Source organism: Narcine bancroftii, chromosome 4 (genome assembly GCF_036971445.1).
Source record: "Narcine bancroftii isolate sNarBan1 chromosome 4, sNarBan1.hap1, whole genome shotgun sequence".
Lineage (NCBI taxonomy): Eukaryota > Metazoa > Chordata > Chondrichthyes > Torpediniformes > Narcinidae > Narcine > Narcine bancroftii.
In genome coordinates, this window is record NC_091472.1 from 71,795,144 (window position 1) to 71,812,380 (window position 17,237).

General features: G+C 40.7%; 1 protein-coding gene across 1 annotated transcript in view; it reads right to left on the reverse strand.

Moving 5' to 3' along the window:
• rps6ka2 (ribosomal protein S6 kinase, polypeptide 2) overlaps positions 1-17,237 on the reverse strand; it is a 161,277-nt gene that overhangs the window by 36,742 nt on the left and 107,298 nt on the right. Inside the window, exon 12 of the mRNA XM_069931597.1 lies at positions 9,918-10,020. Coding sequence (XP_069787698.1) covers positions 9,918-10,020 — 103 coding nt within the window. The remainder of the gene's footprint in view (positions 1-9,917; positions 10,021-17,237) is intronic.

Genomic DNA, 17,237 nt, shown 5'->3' on the forward strand with positions numbered 1-17,237 from the left:
ATTTACTTTCCAGGGATGTTGCGAGACCTGTTGAGTTCATCCAGCTTTACATGCTCTACCTCAAACATTCACACTGTATTTAATTGATCTGGATTTCAATCCCAACTCTTTTCTTATATTACTATACTATTAAACTTTATTTCTGCCAACTTAGACCTTTGAAAATTCTCACCCCACTCTCTAGCTAGTGCTCCCCACAATCTCCAACCAGTGCTCCCCTCATTCTCTGGTTGATGCTCCCCCCGCTTTCCAGCTAGCAATCCCCCCCATTCTTCGGTTAACGCTCCCCCCCATTCTCTGGCCAACCCTCCCGGCACACTGCAGCTTGTGCTCCTGGCACACTTTGGCTAGTGCCTCTAGTCCAGCCACTTCATAATATTCCTTACTCAAACAATGGACAGGCAAAAGATTCTTCACTACTCTCACATGACAGGCAAAGTATTTTGTCTGTAAATAAAAGCCTGACTAAGAGCCCAGGTCTGGAAGCTGCCTGACCTGTTGAATTTTTCTAGCACTCTTGTGGAATGTACTGGACTCCAGCATCTTCACACCTTCTAAAACCATATTTTGTCTATCATCTGCTTACAAAATTCCCTCTTTTCTTTCTTTAGCTGCCCTGCCTTTTGCGCCACATGTGGCTGATCATTCCCCGGCCTTTCTTTTTATCCTCAGAATAGCAAAATCTTGGCGAACAGAACATTTCTCCAGTTCCTCTTTTGCAGCCTCCATCCACTAGCAGATGGTGACATGGCTCCTCTTCCTATTCCTCAACTTTCTTCTTCATTGTGACTGGGTTCTGAGTAGAAAGAGAACTGTAGTTTGAAATAGAATCTGGTTAAAGTCAATTTTTTTTTTTCTTTAATTTTTTATTTTTCACACCATAAATCACATTAGCCATGATATACACTTTTTCTTTTTCACACATATACAGTGACTTTTTCTCCCCCCCCTCCCTCCTCCCAAGCCACCCCCCCAACCCCCCCCCCTCATCCATTTTAGGTATACAATCTAGGTTGCATTAAGCCAGTCAGACAATGTTGTCATTCAACAAAAATACACCAGAAATTCTACTGAGTCCATTCTTTTCTTTCCTTCTCCTTCCATCAACTTAGGTAATGTTTGTCCCCGGTAGGTTTTCGCTATTGTATTTAATGTAAGGCTCCCATACTTGTTCGAATATTTCAATATTATTTCTTAAACTATATGTTATTTTTTCTAATGGAATAAAGTCAATTTGATGCAACATAAATAACAGCTCTCACAATGTGTTCATGTGTACGATTTTGACATTCTGGATTATTCTTTTCAATTATTCTTCTCTAATTGGCCAGTTTTCATTTCCTGGATTTCTAAAAGAAGATTGCATGCAATTCTGATCACCCCGGGTTAAAAACGTCCGATTTACGAACAACACGTACTTACGAACCGACAAGCCGGCCGGAAGTAGAGTGCTTGGTTGAGTCAGCATTGCAAGAGAATATGCTGTATGATACTCTCGCGCAATGCAGAGAAAGAGGGATGGCTGGGCCAAAAGTGAAGGAAGTCTGATAAGATTTTTCACTTCATAATGCAGATACATGAGTAAAATATGCTGAGAATTGGTTTCAAATGTTATGTTTCAGCTTTATAGATGTTATATTATCCCTTTCATCACCCTCCTATCTTGCTCATTTCTGCTTGATAATGTTTTAATTTATATTTAGATATATGGCATAGTAACAAGTCATTTCAGGCCACGAGTCTGTGCTGCCCAGTTTATACCCCATTAACCTACACCTCGTATGTTTTGAATGGTGGGAGGGGAAAATCCATGAAGACACAGGGAAAACTAATAAACTCCTTATAGACAGCGCGGGATTCGAACCCTGGTCCAGTTCTGATCACTGGTGCTGTAAAGGGGCCGCACTAACTGCTATGCCACCTGTGCCAGTGAATGGAAAGACAGGAGAGGTTATATGATCTTCACCTGACTTTCTTTGCAGATGTCAACAGCAGATCGAGACTAATGAGAATGCAATTGGTGTGAGGATATTTGGGTTGGCTGTGTCATAAGGAATGGTTACGTTCACCTCTCTTCTCATTCACTTGCTGAAGGAGCATCTCTCTGACCTTGTAAATAACTGCAATGGTTTGTACTGCTGCACATCATTCTGGAATAAATGGAATGATTTGCTACATGTCAGTGTTCTAACACAGAGGGAAAACACAGCTCATTTTTCACAGGAGAGTACGGAGGTACTGTATTTGTACTGTACCAAATCTACCAAGGGATTTAAGGCCATTTAGCCATTTATGATGAGAAAAAGAAAAGCTCTGTACAAACCTCCCTTGATGCCTACTTCAAGAAATTGACTCCAGGAGTAAACCTCCCCCCACCAGCAGCAGAATGAAACCCTGACTCTCCAGCACCAGGTGCATCCTCTCCAACAGTAGCCCATCTCTCCATCATTTTCTCCTATATCATCCAATTATCTACTGTATTATTATGTTTAAGATGTTGTAGTGTATTTGGAAGTGTTTCTTAAACATTTTACATGTCTAGAAAGTTAAAATATATACTACATACTAAGATAAACATTTTACTGACTGACACTAAATAAGGAACATGTGTACTTGTTCCGACTTAAATACAAATTCAAGCTAAAGATATACCTAGGTAATGGGACTTGTTTTTAACCCAGGGATTGCCTGTATAGGAAAGATGTCATTAAGTTTGAAAGAGTGCAGAAAAGATGTATAAGGATGTTACTGAGACTGGGCAGCTTGAGTTATAAGAAGAAACTGGATGGGCTCAGACTGTTTCCACCAGTGCGGAGAAGGCTGAATGGTGACCTTATACGTTTATGAGGGACATGGATAAGGTAAACAGTCATAGTCCTTCTTTACTGTATAGGAGCCTAAAACTTGATGGCATAGATTTAAGATGAGAGGGAAAGATTTTAAAGGGACCTGAGGGGCAATGTTTTCACACAAAAGTTGGTAGGTATGTGAATGAATGAGCCTCCCAAAGAAGTTGTACACAGAATGTTTTGGAAGGATTATGGCCAAATGCAGGCAAATGGGTCTAGTTTCAGTAGGTGTTGATTTACATGGACAAGATTAGGTGAAGTGCTTGTTTCTGTGATGTAAAACTGTGACTCCATATGCAAGTGGGCACAGTAGTGAAGAAAGGAAGAAACTTCATGTTTACACAAAATTTCAGCCTGCAAATCCCAAGATGTACATACAATTATCTTCAACAGTCTCAACTCACTAACAAATTGGTTAGCTGCTTAGGCACTTGATTGTGTCTTGTCAAGCATGAGGAAGAGAAGTGCGCCAGTGAGTATTATTCATGTGCATGGAAAATGTGGATGCCATAAGACTGTTCGTGAGCAGCAGAATATGGGTGTGAGGTTTATAGTAGATCTGGCTGTCTCCAGCATTAGCCTGCTCTTACTTTGCCAGCCAGAGTGCAGCACTGAGCCACAAATCTCAACTCTGTTCACCCCAGCCTGCCCTACACCACCCCAACAAGCAACCTCTGCACAATTCATTCATTGCCACTCCAAACCAGGTTTCTGGATAGTATTACAAAGCAGTAGGCAGGGCAGGAGCTCACAGGAAGTTTCCGACAGAACAGCAAAGAGGACTGAGGATCACAACAAATGCATGATACAGGCACCCGGCCAATTATGCATGACTCTCTCTCTCTCTCTTATATATATATCTACATACACACACATATACACAGTAAAACCTCATTAGAACACGGTAGTTTGGGTCCAAGATTTCATCCCGCGTTACAGCCGAGTTGAGGAACAGATGGATATGTGTCATGATTCAGGGAGCAGGAAAACAGAAAACTGTGACTCAAACCCTATAATAAGACCTTTAAACTCCACATATTAACATACACATCTTGTAAATGAGTTATAAGAATCCATTTTTGAGTTTGTGGCTGTTAGCCTGGCATCCAAAAATCGATGTTTGGGGTCCACACACACCCGCACTATAAGTGATTCTGTGGATAACGAATCGCATTCTAACGAGGTTTCACTGTACTAAGCTGATCCTTTTAGTGCTGAGTCCACTGCGCTCTCTCGTGACTAGTGAATGAGGTACCAATGCATGAAATTCTCTTTATTCCTTCCCCCAATTTGCCAGTGCAGCCAATAGATTCTATACATTGGTGTGTTGGCCATCATTCTTCCACCAAGCCATCATACTTCCACCATGTACTGCAGCCCTAATGCACGTCCTCTTTAACAGACAAGCTTTGAACAATTCAGGCTAGCTTGAACTGATACTAGTCTTTATTATAATTGCATCCCTGCTGACAAACTAGGGAAGCAACAGGTAAGACTGGTTAATCATTGGAATTATTGCAATAAACAGCAATGCAATTCAGTGGATTGCCTCCACTGGGCCAAAGGGATTCACAGTGAATCAAGCTGCCTGCATGCTTTTGGCCACTGTCTAAATGAACTCCAAAACCATTCTTGAGTGTACATATCTAGTTTAAAAGGGATTACATGCTAATGTCATAAATAAACCTTGAGAAGTTGTCAATATTTTAGATTGCTGGAGTGGATATTAAGTAGGAAGCACGTTCTAAGAGCTGCTGAAAGATCTCACATTCCCTTAGTGAACCCAGAGCAAAAGAAAGAGCAAGGGCAGTCTGAAATCACTGCCTCCCAAACACTACCAGATATTTTAAAATTTTTTTATATTATATGAAGGCTCCAAGGAGCATGTTCCTGCTCAGCGCCCAAAGCTCAACTCCCAGCTGAGCGAGCAAGGCAAACATTGGTAGCATAAAGTAAGTTTCATGAGTGCTCTCCATGCTCCAATCCTTCACTCTACATTATACACCAATAATCAGCCAGGTTCTCCCTAATGGCACAAAATCCCCTCGTATTCTGAGAGAAAATGAATTCAATAAATGAATGAAAATATTCTGCTCTGGTTAGTTTGGTGGCTTGCTTCTTCTCTCTCTTTTCTGATGAGTGAAGTCTTGCTAAAGGACTCAGACCTCTAAATAAAGTACATTTTCTTATGAGGATTGGCACTTTGCAGGTGTACATTGTGGTATGCAGATCATCATTATGCTTCCTGAGAGGATGTGAAATATCTCTTCTCATTGATTGGGGTTTTTCAACCTTGAAGAGGAGAAATGAGGTCTCCTCTGAAAGGCTCTTCTCCTAGTTCCCTGATGTAGGGTATCTCCCTACTAGCTTGTATCTACTTGACCAATCCCTTTGAGGGATGTTCTATCTCTTTTTCTACATCCCCTACCTCCTCTATGGAAATTGGAGTGTTGCTATCTTCTGGTTGTCATGAGGTTGTACTGTAAAACCCCTGGTATCTGGCAAAAACATAGAGCAAATTAAATTTTAAAAATTAAAATAGATGAGAATAAATAATAGAATAAAAGGTAAAATATATGCAAGTTTAAAATTATAAAAGTAAATGTTCTCTGAAGAAACACATAAACCCTTAGTGAAGATGGGAGCAAATATTCAGCCAGCGGAATGCCTTGGTCATGCTTTGCTCGTAGCAGCTGTCTGAATCTTTGGCTTGGCTTCGCGGACGAAGATTTATGGAGGGGGTAAAAAGTCCACGTCAGCTGCAGGCTCGTTTGTGGCTGACAAGTCCGATGCGGGACAGGCAGACACGATTGCAGCGGTTGCAAGGGAAAATTGGTTGGTTGGGGTTGGGTGTTGGGTTTTTCCTCCTTTGCCTTTTGTCAGTGAGGTGGGCTCTGCGGTCTTCTTCAAAGGAGGTTGCTGCCCGCCAAACTGTGAGGCGCCAAGATGCACGGTTTGAGGCGTTATCAGCCCACTGGCGGTGGTCAATGTGGCAGGCACCAAGAGAGCAGCTGTCTGAATAAAGTCGTGTGAAACAACAATGGGATTGCCCAGGATGAGGAGCTGGTTGATGGAAGGTCGCAACTTGTTCTTTTTATCTAATTTAAATGGCGATGAATAGCTTGATGGGAAATGTTGACAAACTTCTGAAGAGTGGGAGACATACAGACATACAGCATGGCAACAGGCCCTTTCAGCTCACGAGCCCATGCCGCCCAAATACACCCAATTGACCTACAACCCCAGAAAATTTTTGAAGGGTGGGAGGAAACTGGAGCACCCCAAAGAACCCACACAGACACAGGGGGAACATACAAACTAATTACTGAATGAGCCAGATTCAAAACTGGGTTGTTGGCACTATAACAGAGTTGCGCTAACTGTGCTGAACCATGTTACTGGAGACTTCACAATTAAACTAAATTCTACCTTCAGAATGTTCACAACCATAGGGATCTCAAAGAAGATCTATAGTGATCAGTTAGTTTTCTTCTTCCTAACCTGGGGACTGTATGACATGTTTCTACACAGAACAAATCCAAATCAGAACAACTCAACAGTAAAGATCAACTATTAGGACATTAAAACACACACACACTTGCAATTATTCCTTGTTGACATTCACTTTGTCTTATGAGTTCAAGAACTCATGTTTTACTCCACAAAAATTGAATAGAATGATTTTATCATATTTATCAACTTAAGTGTTTTAGATGCGGTTTAGAGGTGGGAACTTTCTTGCACTCAACATGGTCATGTTCCAAACTAAGGCAATTTTGGGTGGATTTAAGGAACTTTTAGGGCAGGTTCTATTTCCACAAAATCCAGATGTATTCTATTGGGGAATATATAGGGGACAAGACCTAAATTAAAATTATCGGTATATCAAGTGGAATTTGTTAAAATTGCACTAGCAGTGGCAAGAAAATGTATTACAATTACCTGGAAATCAGACTCACATTTGGGTATGGAAAGACAGAATACATAAATTCAGAGTTGTATACTTTTAGAGAAAATTGCATACAAGTTGAGAAATAAATACAGTATATTTGTGCAAATTTGGTGACCATATTTACAAACTTTAGGTATAAATATGTAATAGTCTTCTTCCTTTTCCTTGAGTTCTGTATTTATCCTCTCTAAACTGACTATTTAGTAGCTTGGTTAATGTCCTGTGTGTTTGATTGTACATCTCAGTACAATCCTTGAAGATTTTCTTTCCTTTATTCTTTAAAAATTTTACATTACTATATTATTGTACTTTTAAATATTTTCTTTTTGGGGAGGGGGTCGTGGGCAGGAGAGTTAGGGAAGAGGAGAGTTTATAAATATCATGAATTTTATTATTGTTGTATTAACTAATTACTAACTACATGGATGGAAAATCTAAATAAAATATTTTTTAAAACCCCATCATGTTCCACACAGCACAGTGCTGTCCCTGGACAGATTTTTTCCACATCTATCGAGCTGTTAATGATCATTATTTTAGCTTGGACTGTTTTTCACAGACCAGCATTCTAAAGAGAAGGAATAATGCAGAGGGGTGCTTCACTGAAAAATTTCTGCTTTCATATCTTGCAAATATTGTTGCTTTCTTTTAGTTCTGTTCCATGGATTTAAAAGCAATGACTTGCAAGACAAAGGAAATCATCAAGGACATCAGGAGGTTGAGGGGGGCATTCTTGACAATTTACAGGAGTATGTGAGAATGTCCTGTCTGACTGCATCACTGTGTCGTACAATAACTGCAAAGCATTGGACCAGAAGTCAATACAGAGGATCATCAAAATGGCCGAGAAGATCACTGGGGTCTCCCTTTCCTCTATTGATGACATTTACCAGCACCAGTTGCTTAAATGGGTTCAAAGAATTATTGATGACCCTTTCCATCCAGCACAAAGTTTCTTTGACCCATAATTAATCAAGTGGTACAAGAGCATCAAAATTAGGTTTGCCAGGCTGGGAAATAGTTTATTTCTGCAGGCTGTGAGATTAATGAACAGTATTAACTGAGTAAACATCCCAAAATATTTATATATATATTTATTTTAAATTATATTTATGCACATATGTGATTATTATGTGCTAATTATTGTGCATGTATGTGTGCACACTATGGTCCAGAGAAATACTTTTGTCTGGTTGTATATGTTCAGTCAGTTAATAATTAAATTGAACATACACACACACACACACATATATATATACACACACACACACACATATATATATATAAATATTTATTGCTTTAAATCATTTCCTGACAATGAAAGGATGCAAAGAAACAACAAAACTCTTGAGTGAGATCACCCTTCTAATCATCCAGGAGTATTTTTAATTTTGTGCAGTGTTTGATATAATTAAAATAACCTAGGTTACTTTGAGATGCAGTATACCAACAATCATGTTCCCTTAACAACTTCGACATATAGTCAATTTCTTCTCGAACTGAGGAAAATAACTAGTGTTGCTTGGTGACATTTCCGTCAATGTCCTCCGTGAAGTCAGCAAACAGTGCAAATTAGACGTATCCAAAAGCTCTCTGTATCCTTATTCTATCCTTATTATAGTGTTAAACAAGAAAGACTATAGAAACTAAAATTGTGGTTCAATACACAAATGTACTGGAGAAACCCTTAATGAAGGGCTTAGGCCAAAACATTCTTTATATATCTTTGATACACAAGGAACACTGTGTGACTTGCTGAGTTTGTCCAGCCTTTTGTGTATTGAACTGTCTTTATTTTGTTGAATTGATGCGTTGACGGAAATTCCTCAATGCATCATCTTACAAAGATTAATACATAATACTTGCTACAGTATACTGGAGTTTACCCCTCATCCAGGTGGAACATATAACAAGGGTCACCAATGTACACTGAATGGTTGTGCAGGACGGTGTTAAAGGCTTGTGAGTGGACCATTAATGTTCTCTTTGCCACAGCTATGAGCAAACAAATAAAGGGCAGAAAATAGGGTGTGAAAGTGTATGAGTAAATGAAGATATTTTATGGCCATTAAGCCTGTGCGTTCTGACTGCATTTAATGCAGACATTGAATAATACTGAATCAAAACACATCTGATTTACTTTGCAAAAGGATCAAAGTCATCTTTTCTTGCAGTATCATTAATTTTATAAAGATCTATAAATACGTACTAGAGTTCCTGATAACATCAGATAAATTATCTAATTGTTTAAAAGAAGGTAAAAACAATATACTTGTTTGGAAACAGGAACAGAAGTCTGCTCATATGGTTAACTTTCTACACTGATTCAATGGTCAAGTTAAGATTTGTGCTGATACAAGATGCCTTCACCAGTTTGTTTATAATATTGGAATTATCCACTGATTCTATTGAGCATTTGTCCAGTTCCTTCAGTGCTGCTCAAATATTTAGTCAGCCAAATAAAAACTGCACCCAGGACAATTGGGCATCCAATTTATGAATATGCATTCATCAATTTTTAAAAAATATTTTATTTAAAAAATTTCCATCCATGCAAATATATACTTTTGCATGAGCAAAATTTGATTAAATTTAAAATTACAATGATTACCCTCCCCTCCCTCCCTCTTACATCCCCTTCCCACTAAGCACCATATAAGAGAAATACATATAATAAATAGTTATATGAAAAAATTTAAAGGATAAAGAAGAAAGAAAAAGATAATGTTTTTCTAGATTGCACAAAGGATTGGCTCATATATTGGGATCCTGTAATATTTATATTTATAGATTATTACAGGTCTTAAGAGGCCATAAATACATTTTTACATATTTATCACTAAAGCATTCATCAATTTTTGAGGCTATATCTGATCCTTTTTCTTGAATTTACCTTTTAGTTGAATTAATATTTTGCTTTCAGTCATGTCCAATTTTATTTGTTTCACCTTTGATGTTGAACTAATATTTTATTTATGATCTAAGACAAATATTCTTCACTAGTTCACAATAATGGTTTTGGTCATAGTTCATGTGAGTCAAATCAAGTCACTTTCCTTGAGTTTAATGGGTAAAGTTTGACCGTGCAATTCAGAGGTCTACAAAAAAACACTCACCTGTTGGTGTCCGTGAAGTAAATTCAGGATCAAAATGGAATGTATCCTCTGGTCTTCCTACAGCTGGTTTAAAAGGTGGTTTAATTTCTTTCCTGTATAATTTCTGTTGATAAATAATATATTTTGGTCACAAATGACTAAATAGGATAAACTTTAGTTTCAAATGTTCTTGGGTTGAATAATTAATTCTTTTTCATTAATTTTCAGTACATGCTTTTGTAACATAGTAAATGATCTGTAAATATGCTTTGTTCAGTACTAGAATGCTGATTAAGAATTTTACTTTTGAGTCAAATATTGCCAAATCCAACAAAACTCTTGTTTTGATTTCAACTATTTCACCGTGGTCATTCTATTGTCTCCATATGCAAAAGAACACTTGAAAGGGAACATTGTAACTTTCAGATAAATGAAAGACCAGAAAGGTGTTGAAGGCCAGTCAATGAAGAGTCTTCGGGTGTTTTTATTCTGCCTGTTTTATTCCTCTTGAGCCACATTCCAAGTGTCAAATTCCTGCTATCAGGAAGTGGCTGAACTGAGGAATATGGGGGTTACAGTTGGTTCTTGTGATTGTTGGCATTTAATTAACTCTGGCATCTTGATAAATAAATCGATAATGTTGTATATACTTATGTAATAGTCCCTCCCTCCCCTTGGTTCTGGCCACCCACCTACTGGAGCTCTCGATGCCCAGACTGAGAACTCTCACCTCAGCCACGGTAGCTCAGCCACCTGCCCATCTGAGTTCCCGAAGCCCCAGCCACAGACCCTCACCCCGGCCACCTGAACGCCAAAGCACCCGACACCCTGGCCACAATCACTTTCCTAGACCCTGGCCACCTGCCCATCTGAGCTCCCAATGACCCAACCGCAGATCCTTGCCCGGCTGCCCACCTCACTGGAGCTCCTGATGCACTGACTGAGGACCCTTGCCCCAGCCATAGACTCTCTCCTAGGCCCCAGCCCCCCACACATCCAATCTCCTGACTCCCCAAAAGTGGACTTACCACCAAGTCCTGGCCATCCATGCATGGTCCCACCACCCCAAATTTGACCTGAAATTTGGTCCCCAAAACTTGACCATTACTGAGTATACATGGTGTTCTGAACCTGATCAAAACAAAGGCATTTACTTATATATCTGATTATCAAAACTAAGCTCCTTTCCCAGAAGTTGTTGTGCATTTGCTGGCACCATGCCTATATAACACTGTTTCCTTTCATCCTTTAATTTGGCCTCTAATAAGAACTTGGATATAATTGGAGAGAGATTAGCAGCACTGAGCTACAATACAAGACATGCTAGACTATATCTATATTGACAATCCCTGTGGGCCATTTCCTTCTCTATTTACCATTTTAACACTGCAAGTTCTCTTTCTCTCATTTTTAGACTAGCAATTATATAGGCAATCTTTCTTTCTTTCTTTGGCTTGGCTTCGCGGACGAAGATTTATGGAGGGGGTAAAAAGTCCACGTCAGCTGCAGGCTCGTTTGTGGCTGACCAGTCCGATGCGGGACAGGCAGACACGATTGCAGCGGTTGCAAGGGAAAATTGGTTGGTTGGGGTTGGGTGTTGGGTTTTTCCTCCTTTGCCTTTTGTCAGTGAGGTGGGCTCTGCGGTCTTCTTCAAAGGAGGCTGCTGCCCGCCAAACTGTGAGGCGCCAAGATGCACGGTTTGAGGCGTTATCAGCCCACTGGCGGTGGTCAATGTGGCAGGCACCAAGAGATTTCTTTAGGCAGTCCTTGTACCTTTTCTTTGGTGCACCTCTGTCACGGTGGCCAGTGGAGAGCTTGCCATATAATACGATCTTGGGAAGGCGATGGTCCTCCATTCTGGAGACGTGACCCATCCAGCGCAGCTGGATCTTCAGCAGCGTGGACTCGATGCTGTCGACCTCTGCCATCTCGAGTACCTCGACGTTAGGGGTGTGAGCGCTCCAATGGATGTTGAGGATGGAGCGGAGACAACGCTGGTGGAAGCGTTCTAGGAGCCGTAGGTGGTGCCGGTAGAGGACCCATGATTCGGAGCCGAACAGGAGTGTGGGTATGACAACGGCTCTGTATACGCTTATCTTTGTGAGGTTTTTCAGTTGGTTGTTTTTCCAGACTCTTTTGTGTAGTCTTCCAAAGGCGCTATTTGCCTTGGCGAGTCTGTTGTCTATCTCATTGTCGATCCTATAGGCAATAAGACAAAGCTAAATGCCATGGAAATCTTTTGTTTTGCTACTGGGCATCAGTCCAAATTCCAAATTGATATCCTGAGAATGAGTGTGAATCAATTTCTTCCCTAACTCAAATATAATTGTACTGAACTGAGAGCATTATGAATCCACTAATGTGCAGAAATATAAATATGTACTTCACTTTTCTGGAAAAGCCACAGAATATTTATGTGAAAATAAATAGCCTGAATTTTCTGCTGAGTTGGAACATATCTAGCATCTACTTAATACTTGGAGTCACAAAAAACTGCAAGAGTTGTAATCTGGAGCAACAAAAAAAAAACTATTGGAAGAATTCAGCAAGTTTAGAAGCATGTGTGGAGACAAAGGCCTAACTTTTCAGGCTAAGACCCTGCATCAGGATCATTTACAAATTTGCTGACGATACCACGGTAGTGGGCTGTATAAAAATGGGTGACGAGTCAGCATACAAGAGGGAGATAGAAAAGCTGGCTGAATGGTGCACCAACAACAACCTCTCAATCAATGTCACCAAGACCAAGGAGCTGATTGTAGACTTTAGAAAAAGGAAAACCAGAGCTCCATGATCCAGTGATCACTGGGGGAACCAGAGATCAAGAGGGTGAGTAAATTTAAATTCCTGGGAGTCACTATCTCGGTGGACTTTTCCTTAACCCATCATACCAATCTCATTGTGAAGTAAGCATATCAGTGCCTCAGGAGTTTGCAGAGATTTGGTAAATTATTGGATACTGTGGCAAACTTCTATTAATATGTAGTGACTGGCTACATCACGTCCTGGTATGGGGGCACAAAACCTCTGAGTGGAAAGTCCTGCAAAAGGTAGTGGATATCACCCAGTACATCACAAGCAAATTCTCCCCATCATTGAGAACATCTACATGGAATGCTGCTTTCGGGGAGCAACATCAATCATCAAAGATCCACAGCACCTAGTACATGTTCTGTTCTCGCTGCTGCCATCAGGAAAGAGGTATAGGTGCCACAAGACTCGCACCACCAGGTTCAGGAACAGTTGGTATCCCTCCACCATCAGACTCCTCAATGAGAAACTCAATCAGGGACTCACTTAAGGACTCTTCCAATGCACATTATTTATTACTCAATATTTATTATTTCTGTATTTGCATCATTTATTTAGATTTCTTTCTTCATTTACATTTCCCTCTTTTGTATATCTAGAGTACAGTTTACATTACTGATAAGTCAAAATTCTGCCTGGCCTGCAGGAAAAAGAATCTCAGGGTTGTAGGCGATGTCACATGTGTACTCTGACAATAAACTTAAATTTTGAAATTTGACTAGGAGTACAAAGTGAAGATAGCCAGCGTATGGAATGACAGGAAGGGGTAAGGCAGAGGTTGGAAGGTGAGAGGTGGAACCAGATGAGAGAAAGAAGGTGAGAAGATGGAGTCAGGTGAAGAGGGGAGGGGGAAGCATTGAAGCAGACATGATAAGTGATAGGTACAACTATACACAAAAATATCTAACTTGCTGCAGCCAAACAAGTAATTCTTTGGAAAAATAAACACTACAAATAGTATAACATTAAATGATCCCAGAACAGAAAGAGAAAATAAATACAAAAGAGATATAATAAATATTCACAGTTAAAGTCAGTGCAAAAAAAAAGTTCAGTGAATGAAATAGTACAATAGTGTAGACAGGTCTTTTGTAGTGCCAATTTATGGTTAGGGAAGTAAGTGGAGGTTCAAAAGGCTGATAGACACTGGACGAAAAACTGTTCTTGAACCGATTAGGTGCTGGACTTCAGGCTTCTGTACCTTCTTCCTGAAGGAAGCAGCAAGAAGAGGTTGTGAGCAAGGTAGTGGCTGCCTTCTTGAGGCAGCATCTCTCATGAGTGTCCTTAATGATGGGAGCTCTTGACGGACTTGGATATAGTTAATGCTTTCAGCAGCCTTTTGCATTCCCAGGCACTCAAATTCTCAAATCAAGTTGTGATGTAACTAGTCAGTTTACTTTGATAAAGATTGTGATGACATGCCAAATCTCCTCAGCAAGTAGAGAAGGAATGATAGGCAGATGAAACTAAGTAGGGCAGAAGATAGAAAAGGTGAACCAAAGGAGAAGAAACTCAAGTGGATAGGTAATGGTGGTGGCCAGATGGAAACAGGTGAGGAAAGTTGATGTGCAGGTAATGAATGGTGGAGGGGTGGAAATGGTGAACAATGGGAGAAAGACTCTGAGTGGAATGGTAGGAGTGGGAAAGGAACACAGCAGGAGAGAGGTACTTGAAATTGGAAAACTCAATGTTCATAATATGGGCTATCCAAGAAGAATATGAAGTGCTATTCTTCTAGTTTTTGTTTGGCTCACCATTCAATGGAGAATACCGATGACCGATAGGTTGGTGTGGGAATAAGAAGACAGCTGAAAACTTTAAGGTCAAGACAGCTGTTGTAGATAGAGGCAGACAGGCTACAAATCATTTGCCTAGCCTACACATGGTCTTGCCAATGTAGAGGAGATTACATCGTGTGCCTGATTAGGTTTGGAACAAGTCCTGTTCCATGTAGCCAACAAACATACAGGTGTTGCTGGGTTCCATGTGAGTGTCCATGGCTCATACAAAGTGGGAAGAACTAGAAGAATTCAGGGAAAGAACAGATTCAAGCAAATGAGTGCGCTGTTGGAGGGGAACTATTTGAGTCAGTGTTCCTGAAGAGAAAGAGGTGAATAGAGGTGTATAGAGATGTAAACTTGAGACAGATGGGTCCAGGGAATTGGATGCTATAAAAGTAGTGAGGGCATGAGAGGTGTCCCAGACATCGGTGGAAGGGACAGCATAAGAAAGATAAGATCACATCAAAGCATGAAGAGATAAGTTTGGTAGGGAAAGAGTAATCTGAAACAATAGGACTTACTAGGGCAGTCCTGTTTGTGGATATTAGCTAGGAGACAGCAGGCAGTGCATGATTCCAGCATTATGATGGAACATAGAACAGTATAGCACAGGAACAGGTGCTTTGGCCCATGATGTCTTCACTGAACGTGATACCAAATTCAACTAAAACTCTGCTGCTTGCACTTGATTTATATGTTCATCTGGATTTCCTTCTAGAAGCTAAATGCAACTGTTGTATCCGCTTCCATGATCCTTGGTAGCCTGTTCCAGGCTCCCTCCGTGCTCTGTGTAGAAAAACTTGCTCTGCACATTTCCTCTAAACTTCCTCCTCTCATCTTAAATGCATGTCCTCTCGTATTTGATATTTTTACCCTGGGGATAAGATTCGGACTGTTTATACTATCTGCTTCTGATAGTTGTATAAACTTCTATTAGAGCACATCTCATCCTCTGAAACTCCATGCAAAATTACACAAGTTTGTCTAATCTCTCTTTGTGGCTCATACCCTCTAATCCAAGAAGCATCCTGGTAAATCTCTTTTGGCTTGGAGACTACAGGGAAAGTCACCAGTTACGATAAGACCTGCAAAATTTGGAGAGATAGTGATATGATATTTAACAGTGAGATCATGGTAAAGGAGGTACAAGAAGTGTTTGGGAGCTACTGCCTACAAGTTAGAGATCAGTGCACAATCCTCAATGCCAACACACTTATTTGTAAGTTTGATGATGAGATTGGGATTGGTGCAAAGTTATCTCCGGGTTCTCAACTTTCATCCCATTAACTTTTGAAACATGACATGGGTCTGTGGGAACAAGCTTCGAGTGAGGAGGCAGAGCAAGCAGGTTCCAAGCAGATAAATCGGCAGCAGTATCAGTAAGTGTTCTTTTGGATTTCTCCATTGGCCAATTAGTTCTAGCCAATAAAAATTGGGGAATCACAAGTGGAGCAACCAATGTGTGAGAGGCTCAGTGTAGGAGCGGGACTTTGAGGCTTTGGCTCGAGAGGCTTTGGTGAACAGAGGCCGAGGAGAAGGCGCAGGAGTTGACACAAGGTAAGGAAAGGTTTTTCTAACATTTTTTTCCTTTTTCTTAGATAATGGGAGTGGTAGTCAGGGCAGAAACATGCTACCCTTGCAGGATGTGGATTGTTAAGAAAGCCAACAGTATTCCCAATGACTTCATCTGCAAGAAGAGCATTCAAATGCAGCTCCTTACAAAATAAGTTAGGAAATTGGATCTGGAGTTGAATGAACTCAGGATTATCTGGCTGGCAGAGAGGATGATAGACAGGAGTTATAAGGATGCAAACACACCTAGAAGGCAGGAGGAAGGTAGGTGGGTGACAGCCAGGAGAGGGAAAGGAAACTGACAGTCAGTGCAGGGCACCCCTATGGCCATTCCCCTCAATAACAAGTGTAGCATTTTAGATACTGTTGGGGGTGAGTGGTGACCTACCAGGCACAATCACAGTGGTCAGGTCTGTGACATGGAGTCTGGCCTTGTGGTGAAAAAGGGAAGGGAGGAAAAGAGGTGAGCTGAAGGGAGAGGTGATTCCATAGTTAGGGGGACAGATAAAAAGTTCTATGGAAGAGATCGAGTATCCTGGATGGAATGTTGCCTCCCTAGTGCCAGGGTGCGAGATATCTCATATAGAGTTCACGGCATTCTCAGGAGGGAGGGTGAGCAGCCAGATATCATAGTCCATGTAGGGACCAATGATGTGGGTAGGAAAGAGAGTTCAGGGAGTTAGGCTCTAGGTTGAAGGACAGGACCTCCAGGGTGTGATCTCAGGATTGCTAACTGTGCCACATGCTAGTGAGGTTAGAAATAGGAGGATAATGCAACTTAACACATGAATAAAGAAATGGTGCAGAAGGGAGGGCTTCAGGCTTCTAGATCACAGGGAAGATGGGACCTGCTCTGATGGGCCGATTTGCAACTGAACTAGAGGGGGTCGAATATCCTTGCAGGAAGGTTTGCAAGTGCTGCTCCGGGAGTGCTTAAACTAAATTTGCAGGGGAATAGGAACCACAGTGCTAGAGTAGAAAGGAGAGTGGAGGGGGGAAAAGATGAAGTGAAAATTGCTGGTATTGTCAGAAGTCAAAGGGTTGTACATGATGGCAATTTTCTTAGATGCATCTATTTCAATGCAAGAAGTGTTGTAGGAAAGGCAGACAAGCTTAGAGCATGAATTGGCAAATGGAATTATGACATTGTGGCCATCAATAAAACTTAATTGCAGGA